General features: G+C 51.7%; 2 protein-coding genes across 2 annotated transcripts; both read left to right on the top strand.

The window, feature by feature from the left end:
• The first annotated feature begins 151 nt into the window (after positions 1-151).
• TGME49_223810 (hypothetical protein) lies at positions 152-9,760 on the top strand. The gene is made up of 4 exons (XM_018780020.1): positions 152-3,703; positions 4,065-4,715; positions 5,324-6,338; positions 6,839-9,760. The coding sequence occupies exons 1-4, from the start codon at positions 1,558-1,560 to the stop codon at positions 6,858-6,860; spliced, it is 3,834 nt and encodes a 1,277-aa protein (XP_018635914.1). The 5' UTR covers positions 152-1,557; the 3' UTR covers positions 6,861-9,760.
• A 2,058-nt stretch (positions 9,761-11,818) lies between these two features.
• TGME49_223830 (fasciclin domain-containing protein) lies at positions 11,819-16,910 on the top strand. The gene is made up of 6 exons (XM_002366028.2): positions 11,819-12,295; positions 12,407-12,589; positions 13,464-13,723; positions 14,295-14,734; positions 15,261-15,410; positions 16,035-16,910. The coding sequence occupies exons 1-6, from the start codon at positions 12,011-12,013 to the stop codon at positions 16,637-16,639; spliced, it is 1,923 nt and encodes a 640-aa protein (XP_002366069.1). The 5' UTR covers positions 11,819-12,010; the 3' UTR covers positions 16,640-16,910.

Below are 16,910 nucleotides of genomic sequence, written 5' to 3'. Positions count from 1 at the left end.
AACGTCGCTCGACAGCGGTCTTCACTTGCGAACGAAAAGACTCCGACTGCGACTTTTCGGGTGGCGGCTCGAGCCATCTCCAGCCCTCATTTCTCTGTTGCTCTATTCGTTCTATCTTTTCGTTTGGCGCGACAGAACTTTTCTTTTCCACGCAAGCGTGGAATTTGGGGACAGGCGGTAAAAGCGTCCTCGAAGCGCGTGGGATGCATGCGTTTTAAGACGGAAGTGAACCTTTGCAGTCCTTATCATTCATGCGAAGTGTCGACGGTGAGCCTGCCTTCTACCCTACGGTCAGACTCCGCCTGCGGCAATACTGGCGGGTTATTCACGTCTTTCGGGTATTCTAGGCGGGAAAGGACATTTATCAAAGGAAATGCCAGAATAAGGCTGCGTGTGGAGCCTTGTCAGCGAACAGGAAAGAAATCGAAAGCTAAACGGGTTTTAAGTTTGCGAAACGAGCAGCTTGTCGGACTGCGCTGACTGGTGTGTCTCGAGCTGTCGAGTTTTTTGCGCTGTCTTCGTTTTCAATCGACCTTCGCTTTCTGTGTCTTCCGGTCCCGTATTTCGTCTGTGTTTCGTGTGTCCTGTTTTCTCTGCAAAGAATACGGAACCTGGGAACTCGGGAAACGATTCAATGGATGCGCATGCCGACATCCGCAGGCGTCTCACGGTGGTCCGTGTCAATCGCGAGCCGCGAGGTCAGCTCAGCGAGATCGCGAAACGTGTCGCACGCTTCCTTGGCTTGACTGTTACTTCTTCTTTTGCCTGAGCAGAGAGCGGGTACGTCCCTTTCCTGCAGTCTTAGAGACTGGTTTTCGGCCGCCGCAGTTGCGAAGACAAGCGCTAGACGACCCCGAAAATCCTGCTGCGCTTGGGAGGGGCGGTGGTCTAGCAGCGAACGGCCTTCGAAGAGTTTGGTAGAGGGGGACAACTGGCTTACGTTTTTCTGGCATTTTCAGGGATAGGGTCGTCGCGGCAGAAATTCCGACAAGACCTCCACGGTGCCCCCGCGATGAGGCAGCCGTGCTGTCTCGAATCGTTCTGGACCGCGCACTGCAGAGGTCGTTCCCTTTTTTTTGTTTCTTCCGGGGGAAGACAGAAAAACTAGATTTTGCATCGTGCCTCTGCTCAGACCTATGTGGAATCAACCGGAGAGCGATTCCCAGTTTGCCTCAGTCACCGCCGCTCGTACAGACTCTCCTGGAATACGACGCCGAGACACCGGTTTTGAAGAAGTGTTCAAAAGCAGCAGTATCCCTCCGTTTCACCAAGTTTCAGTGTGCTCTGGTGTAGGCGTACGTACACCTCGTAAGAAAAATGCTTCTGAAAAGCTGTATCGGCGAGTTTCCATCTACTCGAGTCCTCGAATGGTGTATCGTACACTTTTCGTTCTGGATTTACCTTCGTCTTTTTTCCCTCCTTTTTGCATCCCTCGACTTCGGCCTTGTTCGTCTTTTCTGTTGTACGGTTTCCATACGCGATCAGCACACCTGACTTACTTTCTCTGCGTTCCTCACCGTCCTCTTGCACTTGTGTGTGTGAGAGCAACTGTCGCGAATGAGACACCCAAAGCGGACTCCCGCCCGTGGGTGCGCGGGGCGTGGAGGGTCCGAGGAAGCAAGTCGTTCTGCGAACTGTTTTTTTTTCTGCTCACTCCATCACAGCGTTTTTCCTTCTTTGTTCTCTTCTGCCTCTCTGCATCCCGCTCCCTCCCCTCCCCTATCCTCCCGTTCCTCCCCATCTGCGCGTAGTCCGTCGCGTTCACTCCTTCCTCTTCTGTCTCTTCTGCAGTCACGAACAGCTGTCTTGCGTTGCGTCCTTCTCCTCGTCTCCCTTGTTCTTTCCTCGCCGGATGCGCCGAGTTTGACGCTCTCCCTCTCCGGCTTGGCGCGCGAAGCGCAAGAGCCAGTCGCCCACGACGTGTTTCGGTCGCCGTTTTCCCCAGAAAAACAGACAAGTGTACAGCCAATTCAGACCCTTTCGCCAGAGAAAGCAACAGAAACCAGTGCCTCGAGCGTCTGGACCAGCGACGGAGGTGGGAGGCTCCCGAGTCTCTCTGCCGGGGGCAGCGGGGCGCGAGCTACCGAGAGAGGAGTGGTGCGAAAGGACGCGCTGGCGAAGGAGAAGATTTTCCAGCGTCTTCAGCGCAAGGGAGAAGATGCACGGGGACGGCAGGAGGACAGCTCACTTCCACCTCGTGGAAAAACGCGGGAAGTGGGAGTGGAGGAGGCGACAAAATCTGCTGCGCCTAAGTTGTCTCCCAGGAGGTCCAAGTGGCCGGCGACAGAGAAGGAGGAAGAGGAGACTCTGAGAGGCAGGGAGACGAGAGAAGAACAGGAGAAGAAAGGCGGAGAGAGGAGCTTCACAGGGAGAAAGGAGACGTCCAGTTTCCCTGTGTCTGCAGGACAGGAAACAACAACTGCCCCGGGGTGGAGACATGAGCATTCCCGGAATGAGTCCGAGAAGCGTGTGTCGGAGACACACTGGGAAGCCAACCCCGATCACACTTCTTTGCCGCTTCTTTATCGAAGTGAATTTCCAGGCGCAAAGGATGACAGGGAAAGGCAGTCTTCCTTCGATCTTGTCGCGCAGGGCGTGGTAGACAGGTCACCTTCCGTGCGAGAAAGGTCCGGAGAGGACGCGAGTGGAGAGAGTGAACAGCTTCGGCATTCATCTGAGAGGCCGAAGCAGTCCCTTCCAAGTAGGGTGTCTTCTTTGACCACTGAAGAAGCCGGAAAGGAATCTCTACGCGGGGAAAGAATGCCAGTTCTGGCTGCAAAGACAGCTGCAGCAACTCTTCCTCCTGGCGCCTCTCTCGAAACTGCCGACTCTCTGTCTCCACAAACGTTCCCGAGTCTTCCTGATCTGCCTGCGTCTTCTTCTGAGCCTTCTTTCCGGCCAGCCTCTTTCTTGCCAGACCCGGACGACCTGAGTCTTCCTCCGACGATCTGTTTCTTCGTGGGGATAATCGTCAGCCTGGTAGGAACGCTTCTCTCTGCCCTCGGCGATGTGTGTATCCGCTATTCTTTCGTGAGGAACACTCCCGGTGCGTTCGGCGCTGCGAACGCGGATCAAAGGCGGACTGCAGGAACTCCTTGGGCCGAGGCAGAGTCTTTGACAGTTCTTCCGCTACCTCCAACCTGTGATATCTTGACAGATCCCTCGTCTTCTCCCCCGTCTCTTACGTGTTCTCCGCCTCCTTCATTTTCGTCAACCGTGCCTGTGTCTTCGTTTCCCTCGAGAGTCTCGAGTTCATCGTCGAGACGAGAGCGCAACCGGGAAGGCGGGTGTCCTTCTGAGGCGTTTCTTCCAGGCTCTCCTTCAGGCGTCCAGACTGCGTTCGATGGCGGGGCAGAGTTTCGTTCCCCGCGCATGTGCCGGTCTCCAGGGAGCTTTTCGGAGTCACGGCGACGCAGCGCAGTTGCGAGTTTCTCCTTTCCCGCATGGGAAGCCGCTCCGGAAGACCCTCCCGCGAGCCTTGCGGGCGATGATGTTGCCGCGTGCTCAGTCTGGCCTGCCGGCTGGGATCCACTGTGGGCATTTGGCATTTTCTGCAGCTGCGTGGTTTCTCCTCTTCTCTCCATCGTCTCTCTCTCGCTTCTTCCTGCCAACATCACTGGATTCGGTGCCCTCCAAATCTTGTTTGTCGTGCTGCTGGCGAGATTCGTGCTCGGGGAAGTCGTCGACAAAGTCAACTTAACAGGTGAGGCTCAACGGGAGAGAACTGGGAAACAGCGAGGCAACCGATGAGGAGACGAGACAGCTGAAACACGTCACGACGACCGCATGCGCGACTGCGGACTACCCGCAAGAATCGAAGCTATATTGTGTCTTTTTGTCGACTCATATTTTCGAATCTACGCACAACAGTCCCGTTGTTCGTCTTGACTTCGTGTAGGCATGAGGGTTTCACGCTCTTCAGTAAGCAATGTTGGAACTCCCTGACCGGAGACTGACCGGGGTGGCGCATCGTCATCTTCGCCGTCTCCTTTTCTCTCCCACCTCTTTTACAGGTCTGTCGTGATTTCTCTAGCGCTTGTTCTTTCCGAATTTCTTCGTCGCAGGTGGCGTTTTCGTAGTCAGTGGTCTCGTCACGATCACGCTGTGCGCTGCCTCGGAACCTCCTCTTCCGGACACGGCAACTTTGTCGAGGCAGCTCCGAACACCTGCAGCCATCGTCTACGAGATCTTTTGCTTAATAGTTGTTACTGCAGGCATTGCGCTTCTTCTGTTCTACCCCATGCAACGCCGTTCAGAGCAGGCCGCCGCGGAAGCTGCTGCAGAATGTTTGTCGGTCACCGCCGCGTCCCGCCTGCTGGAGGAAGAGAGAGAGGAGCGTCTCGATTCACTGCCGAGATCCTCGGGCTCTCACTCGCAGGCACGAGAAGTGGATTCGGCGCTGTGGTCCCAAGGCGTACGTACACTGCACATGCAGGGCGCACGACAGAGCCAGCGGTTTGGTCCGTCTGCCCACACATTCGAGGGGGAGGGTGGCTGCCCTGATAACGAGCTGTCGGACAACAGCGTTGCAGCTGTGGATGAGCAGGCAGATTTTAGCGCTCTCGGAGACGGGGGAGAGGAAGAGAACACACAACTTTGCAGCAGTCCCTCAGAGAGCGAGCACGAAGATTCACCCGCGTGTGTCTGTCGCTCTCTATCCGTCTGGCACCACGTGCTCCTCCCTGCCACGGGGGGAGTCCTCGGAGCTGTCGCAAGTGAGTGGAAGTGCCTCGAGGAACGGAGGAAAGGGACAGACTACCGAAGCGCCGAAAGAGGAAAATGGTATATCAACCAAAAGTAGGTATCGGAACAGCAGGGCTAATGAACGCGAAGAGGCGAGGGTGGTTGCGAGCGGGAAACCGGTAGGGAAGAAGTGGGGTAGACAAGCGCGGCAGAAAGCAGGAAGAGAGCTAGGACCTGAAGACACTTTTTTTGGAAACTACTTCATCAGGCCCCTAGTCTTTCTTTTCGGTTTTGCATGCGCCAGTTTTAACGTGTCTGTCTTCAGGCAACACTACACGCAGTGGTCGTTATCTCCTCAAAAATCATTGCAGACGTTGATACGCAAATATTTTTGGTGATGTTGACAGACATTGCAAAAGACAAGCATGTGCATGTGTGATTCTCCGTGTTCATTAACAGCAGCGAGATGTTATCCGGTGGGAGCAACTTCAACACAATTTCCCTCCGTCCGGTTGCGACGCTGGCGTATGTCTCTTCCTCCGAGATAAGCGTTTCTATCTCTAAACCTCCAGACACTCCGGTTGTGTACGTCTCCATCGGGTCTGGTCGCCGCTGTGTCCTGTCCCTGTATATCTCTCAGGCATTTCTATTAAGCTGATTCAAGCGTTCTTCCTCTCCTTTTCGGATTCATGTATCGCGTCGTCGCCATCCACTGCTCCCGCAGCGGTTTGGCCGGTCATCGGGATGCTTCTATGTCTGCTTAACCCCGTCTTTCTTTTTCAGCATGCGTGGCTACCAGTCCTTTTCCTGGTCGTGGCTTGTTCGGCTCTCCTCGAGCTTCTCTTTCTATCTCAGAGTCTGCGACACTACCCGGCGTCCGAGACCATCCCCATAATGAATGCGACCCTCACGGTCTTCATGGGTCTAGGTGGTGTGATCATCTTCAACGAGCCGCCGTTAAATCCACTAGGGTGGGCAGCGGGACTTGCGAGCCTCGTGCTTGGCGTTGTCGTTCTCGGGTTTGGCGGGAAAATGTGGAAATACGTGCACTCGACGGTGTGGGCCGGGCGGCGGGTCTGGGTGGCGAGTCGCCGGCCTCCCGGGCCCTTAACCCCGGGGACTCCACGGACAGGCCTGTCTTTGAGCAGACAGGCATCAATGGCCCGATTTGAGGCGGCAGACCCTCGCCACTTTTCCGAGATTGGCCTGGGGACCACTGCTCCGGAGGAGTGTTTCGACCCAGGGCCGTGGCGGCACGGTGTCGGATGGGGGGAAGCCCCTGTCGCACGCTGGTTTCGTTTTGGTAGTGCAAACATGGCGGCAGGGATCGTTTCCGGAGAGAGGCAGAGACGATATAGGGGGGAACACAGACTGCAAGGAGAGAGAGTGGCGAAAAACGATGAGAGAGGTGGAGAGGGCGGTACACAAAGCAAGCCATTGTTTGGCGGACTGCTTGCGTGGCTCACGAAGAGCCAAGCCGGCCAAGAAACCTCGAGTCTACAAACAGCGACGCGTAGGGGGTCGGAAGCCGGCGGATTGCGGGGAATATCAGATTTCCAGGCCGTTGTCGAAGATGGCGAGGGATGGGGAAGAAGAGGACGCACTCCCCACTCAAGACGAAACTCTGTGCAGAACCCACTTCTCCTACGCTCTGAGTCAGTTGGATGCAGCGATGACACGAGGGCGATACATACGGAGAAGTGAATCGATGCTGCAAGTCCAAAGGTGGCTGTGGGCAGCTTGGAAGCGGCCTTTCGTTATCATATATAACTTAATTTCTCACATGTTGATAAATGTGTGCACCTACCAACAAACCCTGGGATCCATCATTTGTTCGAGAAGTGACCGAGTGCTCCTTATTTACGCCCGTGTGCTAGTGATGTAGTCACAAAGTCCAGGTGTCAAGTGGTTAAAAGACACGAAGAAACACTATCGAAGTTTGCTCTCCGTAGAGCTTCTATCTCATATTGTTACCTGGGAGTCTGGGAAACCACGGCCTGAAGTAGTGTTTCAACCTGTACAGTGAATAATGTCAAACGTTTGTGTGTGAAGCCATGTACCGTAAACTACTTGCCATAGAGGTTCTTTCTACAAACTACAAAGCGTGCTGCCTTTAAGTGCTTGACCGTTCCTCTGCCATACCGTGTTTTTGCAGGCAGGAACTGACGCGATTATAATGGTCAAAATGCAGTCGTCGATGTGGCTAATTGGCGCTGTCCAGACCAGGCTTCAACGCTGATAAAGGTGGACCTCTGATAGGCCACTGGCCCACCTTCCTATTCTTCAATGCTCCTCGGCGTTCACAGGTTTTCCTACGCAAGTTGCGCGCGCTCCATGCGGGTTTGTCCATCTCGAGCCTTTTGCAGTGTGTCTCGGCAACGCTCAAAGAAACAGCATTTGAAGCTGGTCAGCCATGCTTTCCGCATGGTTCAGCCCAGAGAAAACGAGTAGCCCATTGTGCATGATCTGCTGTACATGCATAGGAAGTATGTATTCTAGTCCCTATATTCTTGTTCTGTGTACCGTACTGTCATCTGTGAGTGCGTACATACATCCTAGTTTAAAGACGTGTGGAGCAACCATGTGGAAAACCAGGCACAATGCGTACGTCTGTACGTACATCAGCATTTGTGGACGGGAGAAAAGTAAAATGTGATTGTTTGTCCGCTTTACCGCAATTAATTATCGCTGGAGTACCCTCTGTTGAGAGGACACGGTTACGGCGACCGCGGCACTCCAGGTGTTAATCGTAGCGAGTTTCCGATTTAGACGTTTCATTCGTGCTGAGAGCGGAAACTATTTCGTCGGCGTTCACTGCGGCGTGTGTCCATCTCGCCGGACAGACTGACAAGCTATACTAGCCGAAGCGGCTTCATTCGGACTCGGATCTTGTCAATTTTACGCCTTTCGTGTGCTGCTGAAGCTGTATTACAACTGCACAACAAACGCGTCAGCGAAACGTTTTTCTCGAAGCCCAGCATTAACAAACAACGCCAACACCTTGCCGTATTCTACACCAGGTCACGGAAGCAGCTGATTCCAAGTCTTCGATCGTTGGAGCAGAAAGAGTGACTCTGCAATGCAACTGCAGTTCCTACTGTCCGTTTGGAGAGGTGGTAGCGGGAAGTTCAACATGCGTGTGTGTTCAGGATCATGGTGTGTAGTTTTATGTGTACGCACTCGCTGCTGCAAAAAGCCTGAAACAACACATCTAAGTGAATATCCTTTCTTCTCGAAGGATTTGAGCGAAGTTACATTATGGTCCCTCTCGCTCAGTACGCGGTACGTTTTGCAAGGAGACAGCGCTTTGAAAACAAGGGCATGTGTTCGGACAAAAACAGCATGCCCGTCCCGGGAAATGAGTTCCGTGGTGCTGGAAAAGAAATCGCGAACCTCGCTCACAAAAAAAAACGACGCCGCAGTGTAGCCGCGTCTGGACGTGACGTTCGCCAGTATACTGAATGTTCAACAAGACTCTCAACTGTGTCCAACTGTCGCATACAGGATGGTTAACCAGACGACCCTTATCTACCACACGAACACGACTCTCGAATGCACAATACACCGTTGCCCCGAAAATCGGCGCCGTGCCACGAGTACAGCAGTGGTCAGCCTAGCTTCAAGTTGTTTCCAGCCTGCATTGAAACGTAGTTGAACCCCATTAACAACATGGGCGTTCTTTACTTTTTACATGCATTACAATACTGTGACAGAACACCAAGCTTTGCCGGAGCACGTGATCAAAAACGGCAACGCTTCTCAATGATCGACAGAGCATTATTACTATGACACTTCTGCCCGAGACATAACGTCGGGACCTAGTTCCCCGGCGAGTAACTTGCACGCCAGGAGACCACCTTCATGAAGGACAATAATATACAGAGATGTATTCACCTGGTGATCCTGCATGGTTCCACATTGCCATTGGGCCTGGACGGCTCTGATGTGGCACAAATAAAGAGATCCGCCTGTCACATTTCCGCCAATCGTGAAACGCATACACAAACCAAATATATGCCATTACTTTTCCATCATATACATTGAAGATGCTCATTACCTGCAAAATTTGCCGGGGGGTTCTCCAGTCGCCGTGCGCTCCCTAGCTCTCTCTTTGCAAGTTCGTTCTATGTAGAGGTTTTAAAGCCCGTCGGGTATCCGGCCACATAAACAAACAGTGAGATGCTTTTTGCCTGCTTCTAGGTTGTCCCTCTCACACCTGGAACAATCCGCTCTGAGCGATTCCCCGGAGCTTCGGTCACAGACTCGTTCGGAACCACCGAACCTACGGGGGTGCGCCGTCTGAACGGAACGGGCATTGTGAAGGTGAGGATGGACGTCCTTCTCGGACGGAAAAAAGAGTAAACGTGGATGAAGAACCGTCTCCTTGTCGACGGATCCATAAAGTGCAGAGTTAAAATAGGGTAAGGGGAGTCAGCTCGAAAAAGTGGCTCGATCTTCAAGGCAGGGTGCCCGGAGTAAACTGCTGACAGCTGGGACGCTCGGCTGGCCGCGAATCCCCCTCGCCTTCCATTTCCATCTCTCCGATCCTTATGTTGAATCCCAGAACCCTCTCCGTCGCTTATTTCCCAGTCCGGAACGTGAAAGCTTGGTACGATAAAGGTGAACAAGCACATGGTTACTGAAGCGGTATTTTACTCCATCTGCGACGGTGAGAGAAAGGCACTGGTTGTGCGGCGGCGAACAACGTTACGGGAACCTGCCACAAGAGTTTTCTTTCTTGGCGGCTCCTACCAGGCTCGAGGAGACGCCAGATAACTGCTACCAGAGACGTCAGTAAATTCTTATTCGTATCTCTCCGAAGAGATGGACAAAACTCCGCTGAAAACAGCAGTTTCCGTGCGGGATTTGGCTATAACATGACAAGCCATGTATACCACCCGCCTCGAGGTTCGAACGCGTCTGTAAGGGTGCAGACCTTGACAACCTCCACGTAAAAGTGATGACAGATGGAGAGAAGAGGGTTCCTAAACGGGCCTGCGTTGCACAACTCGAGTTTTTCTGACTATGCGCCTCAACTCCGCAATCAACCAGCCACTCTGTAAAGAACCGAATGCGCATGCCAGTGGCAACAAACCATGGCTGACCGAGGAAGTGCTTCTCTGCTCGGCCAGTTACTTTTTTTTCTCAAAAGTCACGACGGCGGGTGAGCGCGGGACACGTGACCCCCCCCCCCTCCCACCGTGCTTTCTTAACCACCAGACCTCGCTGCCATTGTCCACGCAACGGTTCCGAATTTTCCCCTTTCAACGTGGACACACGCGGGGTTAATTGAGTTTCTTTATATGGTTTATTCTGATTGGACCAAACTGGAAGCATAAGCGGAGCAAGAAATTTGTTTTTCGCGGCGGTGGAGTCAGGAGTCGCCGCGCACACTACGCTACCCAACCGTCGGTACAATAGACTGAGAAGCAGCAGCAAGCTGGGCAGCGAGTTTCCGGACATTTGTTCCCATGAAAGCTGTATCTAGTCCCTATCTGCCCATGTCGACGGAAAGTAACAACCTATTCGTACTTGTGGGGTTCTAAAAAGAAGGAGGCATGCTGCTACTGAGACCACGACCAGTCGCGCGACCTAGGAGCTGCTGAAAACCTGCTCTTTGCTATTGCTAGGAGCGGCCGCCGGCGCAGAGCCAAACCAGTGGTCTTCTCCAGAATGCACTTTTCCCAGCGCGATGACGTGTATGGCCTTTGTGCATTATTTTTCGCCTGGTATATCTCACGTCATCAGCATTCATAAACTAGAGATACTGCCTTGCCACTCGTGGGCGCGCCGTCAAGGACAAGGCACCGCTCCCCCAGTTCAGGAGCAGTTCAAGTGAACTTTTCAGGAGCAAGAAAGATGCGTTGCAGTTGCAATCAAATGTATTGCATACGCAAAGCAAGCGAATTATCGGAAAAGGAGGGCCAAATGGTATAGGACCCCCCCTAGGCTACTACACCAACTCTACAGATGACGGCAAATCATGTGGCAGACTCGGAACAGTTGCGGTTCTAAGGATAGTCCCGGCTTTGCTGGTGGCACGGAACACACGAAAACAGGGTTCCTGTTGGTCTGACGTCTGTTTAGCAGCAGTTTAGCTCGCCGCTGTAGCCTTGGCTGGCGAAAGCCGTAAACAATATCTTGGGCATAATTCCAGTCACAAGTGTCCATCACTTTTGGTATCTTTTTGGAGCACTCGAAACGCTCAAGGGGTTCCGACACAGTGAGAATCAAGCCGTCTAATCCTCTCCCCAGTCGTAGCGACGTGTACTTGTGGTGATTTTCCATCAAGCGCACCTCTCATTGAGAACTCTTACACGATAATTTCCGCACAGCAATCAACGACCTCTTTGTGAAGAATTCGGGACGACCCGCCCTTTTTTGGCATGGCACAGCAGGCCCCGCCCCTAACAGATTGCAAACGCAAGGCAGCACTGCGAACACTAGGCGCAGTAACTTCCTACTCAAAAATGCTGAAGAAGAAAGCGAACACATGTCCTTTTTGATATGGACATTTCTCGTGTCTCTCTTGGTCGAAAGTTATTCTTTCATGTCAGTTCGTCTCCTTCTGTGTGAGAACATCGGCAGACACTACAGTCTGTTGTGATAAGCGTCAGGTGAGGGTTATTTCTTGATGAATTTCTGATAGTCGTATCCGTGGTTCTGAGTGACATCACTCGAAAGTTCTGCGCCAGCGTATCGAGCTCTCCTGTGATAGGCAACCAGTGTCAGTTTAACTTGACCGCAGCTGCCTTCCTACAGAACACGATATTCACTATTTTCGGTTGTAATGCCAGGCGCCCATGCAGTACAGCATTGGTGGGCACGCCTCGAGACAACGCAGGGTATCCTATCGAATACTAATCATGTTTTCGAATAAACTGACTGAGCCATACTAGGTCGGTGACTAGAATTCTTCCTTTCAGGCTGAAACACCTTTTGGGGCCACGGGAACCACACAAAGAAATTTCTCGCATCTTACTGAGTTTGTCCGGTAGGCAGAAACAAAAAGAAACTAAGACCCTTTGCAATTCAAAGTACGGTTTCGCAGCACATGACTACTACTCACCGGAGCTGGAGATCATAGTGGACCTGTAATCTTGAAACATCTTTCTATTTCTGTGCTCAGGTTTCTAGGGTCGCCGTCCACATCCATATAAGACGGGTTTTGCCCGATTGAGTCATGTTAAGCTCCTGACAGGTCTGAAGAGGTTTACGTCTTGCGTCTTGAAGCCCCGTATTCCCCGTGATTATTTGTGTGTAACCCGGGTGACGTCCTTCTACACCGTTTTTCAGGTCTGCTTCAGTCGTGTTTTTTCCTGCCAAAATGACGCACTTCAACGCATCGCGTCGTCTTCTGTCGACGACAGCGTCATCGTCGACAATATTGTTTGTCGCCGTTTTGCTTCTTTCGGCTTATCGGGGAGTCCACTGCGGTAGAGCTGCGCCGACTCAGCCACCTGTGCAACAGACGCATCGGGGTGAAGCATCTCAGCAGTCGGCAGCAGTGACATTCAACAGTGGAGTCATGGGAACCACAATGGGTGGATCTACCGGGAATCCGTCGATCAACCATCTCGCCAGCGTTCAAGACCATGCGGCAATGGACCCTGTGAGTCCACCATGGCTTGTGTAGTCACCGAAATCAAGTGAGGGACCAAAAGCCTGCCTGTAATTATCTCAGCAACGGTGTGTGAATGTGTGCTGTCTGCATGACGGTTAGGACCTTTCCGAGCTGAACAAGCTCATGCAAGATTGCGGAGCAACATTCTATCTCGAGCAAACTCGTGATATGACAATGTTCATGCCCACCAACTCTGCAATCAAGGCCCTCTTGCCCCTTGATCTGCACCAACTGCCATGGGAAGTGAAATGGAGACTTCTCCAGTACCACATTGTTCCTCAGGTGAGCCTGTTTCCATCATTTTCCTGACATAACTGCGCAATACCTTTTTATGATTGAATCGCTGGAGGTTCAATGCTGGAGGCCGAGCACTCAAGTGGCTGCCGATTTCGCTGAGTACCCGTTTCTTGCAAAGCATTAGCATTTTTTCATTCTACCGATGACAGAGGAGTCGGCATGGTATGTTCTCCTCGTTGTGAACTACAGGATATGGAAACAAATCCAGTCGTTTGAAGGCAAAACGTTACGGTACTTGGAAGAACATATCACCGGAGTTGCCCGTAAAAGCGCGTGTGTAGCCGACAGAGCCACAGGCACAAGTGATCGCTGGCATAGTTCACAACAGTTGTACCATTATGGATCATTATCAAAGAGGTTACATGCTGAATTTTTTAACGTACCGTAACAAGGCAAAGAAGCAACCGCCCTAGTCTAATAATGCTTTTGCTTCGACTAGCGGAACAAATTCAGTTGAGTGACGATGCAGCTCCGATAATGCAGCTGATGAATTGTTTTTCACGGTGTACTGTGATGAAAAACAATATTTACTCTGGTGAGGAGCGCTGTTTTCTTCCCTCTGCTCGACGTTTGGGAGGGAGGAGAAATCATAGGGTGAAGAGAACAGCAGTTGGTACCTAGGAGAAGAAAAAGGGAGAGAACAGCAGTTGGTACCTAGGAGAAGAAAAAGGGAGAAATGAGCCGTGTACAGCACATGCTATCTGTATTAACCTGGAGAAATCCTAATTACCTTCGCGAACAACGGCAAGCAGTTAGCATGTATGTGATGCCGAGAACATGCCTGCGTTCGAGGGACGAGCGAACAACTTTCACTCCAGTAAGTACGCGTTTCTCGTGTGCTACCTGTTGTGAACTCAAGGACATCATCAATGTCGAAGAGATTCCCCTGGATACGTCTAAGTCTTTCAGCACGTGGGAAGGAAGCACGATCAAGGTCACACACAAACGGCGCGGACAGCTCTCTAATTTGCGCGGGCAGTCTGCTGCCCAGGGTCCTTCCTCACTGTACCTGGTGAATGATATTAGCACAATCGTCAGCGACCCTCCGCGAATCGAAAATTTCAATGGCGCCTCCTACAAAATTGACCGCGTCATTATTCCTCCTGACATGGACCTCAGGTAGGAGGTGGCTACTGCCATCCTTTTTTCGGAATGGCATAACGGTGACAGGGATGCACAGTGCAAACAAGGACCCAGTCCATTGAGAAAGGGAATCCACGGGCTTTGAGGACCACTTGTTTTAGCAACAGTTATTCTCCGCACCAACCGAGAACACATTCGCGGATTTAGATCGGCCCATGTCTGTTTCCACAGAAGGACAAAATGCGCAAATGCCTGTACAGTTACCCCTCTCACGGTAACTACGTTTATGACAGTGTATGACCAGCAGTAGTAAATGCCGTCCCCTGTTTTGCTCGGTTTAAATTGGTAGTACAAGCCAGAGTTGAAAGTAATCTAGACCGTGCTTCTGTGAAGGACAGAGAGTTTCCGACGAAACACACACCGCGCCACGGAGCTACGGAGTTCATCCAAAATCATTTTCGACCACTAACGTCTCAGACTGCTTCCCGGCAAAGTGCTTTGCACAGTTCCATGCATCTGCGTATACAGTCCACTACTGGACTGAAAGTCGTCGTTGGTCTGTGCGTCTCCTGCAGCCTTTCCATACTCTTTCCCTTTTCGTCTTCAGGTCGGTTGAGGCCGCACCCGTGGATCAGCGCCAGAATCCTGAAGTAAGACAGCAGGAGCAACGAGAACATAGAGCACGTGGATCGAACAACGCCAACAACCGATCTACCACTCGCCCCGCTGCAAAGAATCGAGGAGGACGGGAGGAAGAAGGAAGCGAAAACACTCGTGGTTCCACAGGTCATGGAAACAGGCAACAACGCCATCAGAGGGTAAATGCAGAACTGGGAGCGGCAGAGACATCGTCTGCGGGTCTAACCCCTGTCGGACAGGAGAGCAAAATTCCCGTTGGGAATGGATCTCAGGCACCAGACTTTTTGCAGAGTATCAATCAACAACATGCACGGTGGAACCAGGACTCATATCTCGGTCCCCGAGTCATCGGAGACTCCGGAAATACAGCCGCAGTTACTGAACAGGCCACCCACGGAATAGTCAATCGTAAGTCAAAATTCTCTAATGCTATCCGATTCAGGGGTGAGATGCGTCTATCCTAACAAGAGAGGATGCAGGATGTACCAACGCGAAGAGACTGGATGTGATATACATGCAATCTTACGTATATATGTATGGCGTGAATGTGCAGCTTGTGAAAGCTGTTGACTGGAGTGCTTGGTTATAGGCAACAACGTGGCAAGGAAAGTGGTAATTCGTGATGAATGCTCGAGACTTTCCAAACTTCCCCCTTTCGAAGCAAGGGAAGTTTTGCTGCGGCGCAGTTATCTGCGCTCTTTTACAAGTGTGTCTACAAGATCGGGTTTACATGATGCGACGGAGCGACCGACCCGATCGGTGGCTGCGACTTTATATCTCGGTGTTATGATTTTGTGTAGGCGGAACAAGACATCGTGCAACCATCTCTGCTGTCATACGACCTCACAAACCTGAACATTTGCATACCCGAGTAAGAGGTTAATTTCATGTATGACCATGCAAAGACTTGTTGTCCGTGTTCTGCTTTCTCCAGCTTCCTCCATCACCGCCCTCGGTCTTCCGACAATGAGGTCCACCCCAGTTCCTCCTGTCGCACGGTCTCAATCGTCCATTGCTGCCCTGGCCATCGACGAGGAAACGTTTCCAGAATATCCTCCAAACAGCATTCAAATCAGCCAGACTGGTGCGTGACACAGCTACAGTCTCTGTTCCTCTTGAGTTGTCCCCCCCTGTGCTTCGCTGAACGACAAAAACAAAGAACGCGCTATCACTTGAGAGTGTGTCACGAATATTCCTTGATTGCAAGAAGACAGGTCGTGTTCCCCGCATGCAGAGGCATGTCCATATCTGCACGGATATTTATGTACATGTGCACGTATATGCGCAAGTTAACGTGAGTGTATCCTGTATATGCTCATACTGTGCGGACTGTCGTCAACGTTTCCCCTACCCGCCAAAAGGTAATTGTTTCGGGACCACCTATTTCTGTTGTGTGTCTTTTTTCTCCCTTGCTCTCAAGCGAGAGGGGTCTTTCGTCAGTGCTATGACTTTCTTCATTTCACCTTCCGCGATTTCGTGTTGAAACAATACCGCTGCAGTTATTTCCTCCCTATCAAAAATGGGTGCTTACAATGCCAGTGGAGCACAGAAGGATTTTTCATGATTTTTCAATAATCGGACATTTCATGACTCCTCTGTCGGCGTCTACGTCTTCTGTTCGATTCGTCTCTTCTCTGCCGAAGCACGTTCATTGTGAGGATGGACTGATTTGCCTCATCGTACATTTTGTACCACCCATCCTTCTCAGGGCCTCGACCGTCACATTTCGGAGTCCCCTTTTCACCTGAAAACGATGGGACGAAGTTCACTATCCCACCTCATCCTTTCGAGGCTCTTTTAGTCGGGACTGTCAATGCAGCAGAGACAGGCAACGGAGAGAGAGAAGCGACACACATGTCGACAGACGAGAAAAGGGAATCTGGAACTATACAGGGAATTAGAGAAGAGTACGGCCATGAACACCGCGAAGAGAAAACCCGAGAGACACACTCCGCATTGCAGGAGAAGTCTGCAGCCGAACAAGAACCTGAAACCCTCCTCAAAGAGTCGGAAACCAAAGGTTTCGATCCCCACGTGGTATCCACCTCCATTGCGGCACTCGGTCTCACTGATGGCTTGCTACCGGAGGAGGAACTCCTTACACACTTTTGGGGTAGACCAACGGACGCGAAAAACAAAGACAAACACGCAGCAGGAAGGGAGAACGCTTCTGCCTCCCAAGGAGGAGTTAGATCAGACAGAACGGCACATACCCGGCACCAACAAGAAGCAAACGGAGGTCAGGCAGGATCTGGCCCTCTTGGCGACCTCACGAGTATTCTAGGTCTCCCTGGAGATCACTACCGCCTGTAAATGCGTTTCACCTGAGATGAAGCAACGACAAGGATATGTAAACGATCTTTTGCGTATGCGCACAAGTGTAGGCATAATGCGTAGCAAAGATATCTTTGTATCCATATATATAATCATATTGCCATACGTATATCTCTACATACCCACGAAAAGGTAACTGGGCGAATACCTTGCCTGTTTTTCGTGAAAGAGGAACTCTTTCAGTCTCTCCGATCTGCTGAAAAAGGATATTCGGAGAATTACCGTGTGTATATCTGGTCAATTGTTTTGA

The sequence above is a fragment of the Toxoplasma gondii genome, chromosome X, assembly GCF_000006565.2.
Source record: "Toxoplasma gondii ME49 chromosome X, whole genome shotgun sequence".
NCBI lineage: Eukaryota > Apicomplexa > Conoidasida > Eucoccidiorida > Sarcocystidae > Toxoplasma > Toxoplasma gondii.
Note: the sequence above shows the minus strand (reverse complement) of the source record. Positions and strands in the feature narration are given on the sequence as shown.

Bases quoted from the DNA above. Each gene is read 5' to 3' on its own strand.
- TGME49_223830 (XM_002366028.2), top strand. From the start codon at position 12,011: ATGACGCACTTCAACGCATCGCGTCGTCTTCTGTCGACGACAGCGTCA. The intron at 12,296-12,406 runs GTGAGTCCACCA...CATGACGGTTAG, and splicing joins ACCATGCGGCAATGGACCCT to GACCTTTCCGAGCTGAACAA. The intron at 15,411-16,034 runs GTGCGTGACACA...CATCCTTCTCAG, and splicing joins CATTCAAATCAGCCAGACTG to GGCCTCGACCGTCACATTTC.
- TGME49_223810 (XM_018780020.1), top strand. From the start codon at position 1,558: ATGAGACACCCAAAGCGGACTCCCGCCCGTGGGTGCGCGGGGCGTGGA. The intron at 3,704-4,064 runs GTGAGGCTCAAC...TCTTCGTCGCAG, and splicing joins CGACAAAGTCAACTTAACAG to GTGGCGTTTTCGTAGTCAGT. The intron at 4,716-5,323 runs GTGAGTGGAAGT...TATATCTCTCAG, and splicing joins AGTCCTCGGAGCTGTCGCAA to GCATTTCTATTAAGCTGATT.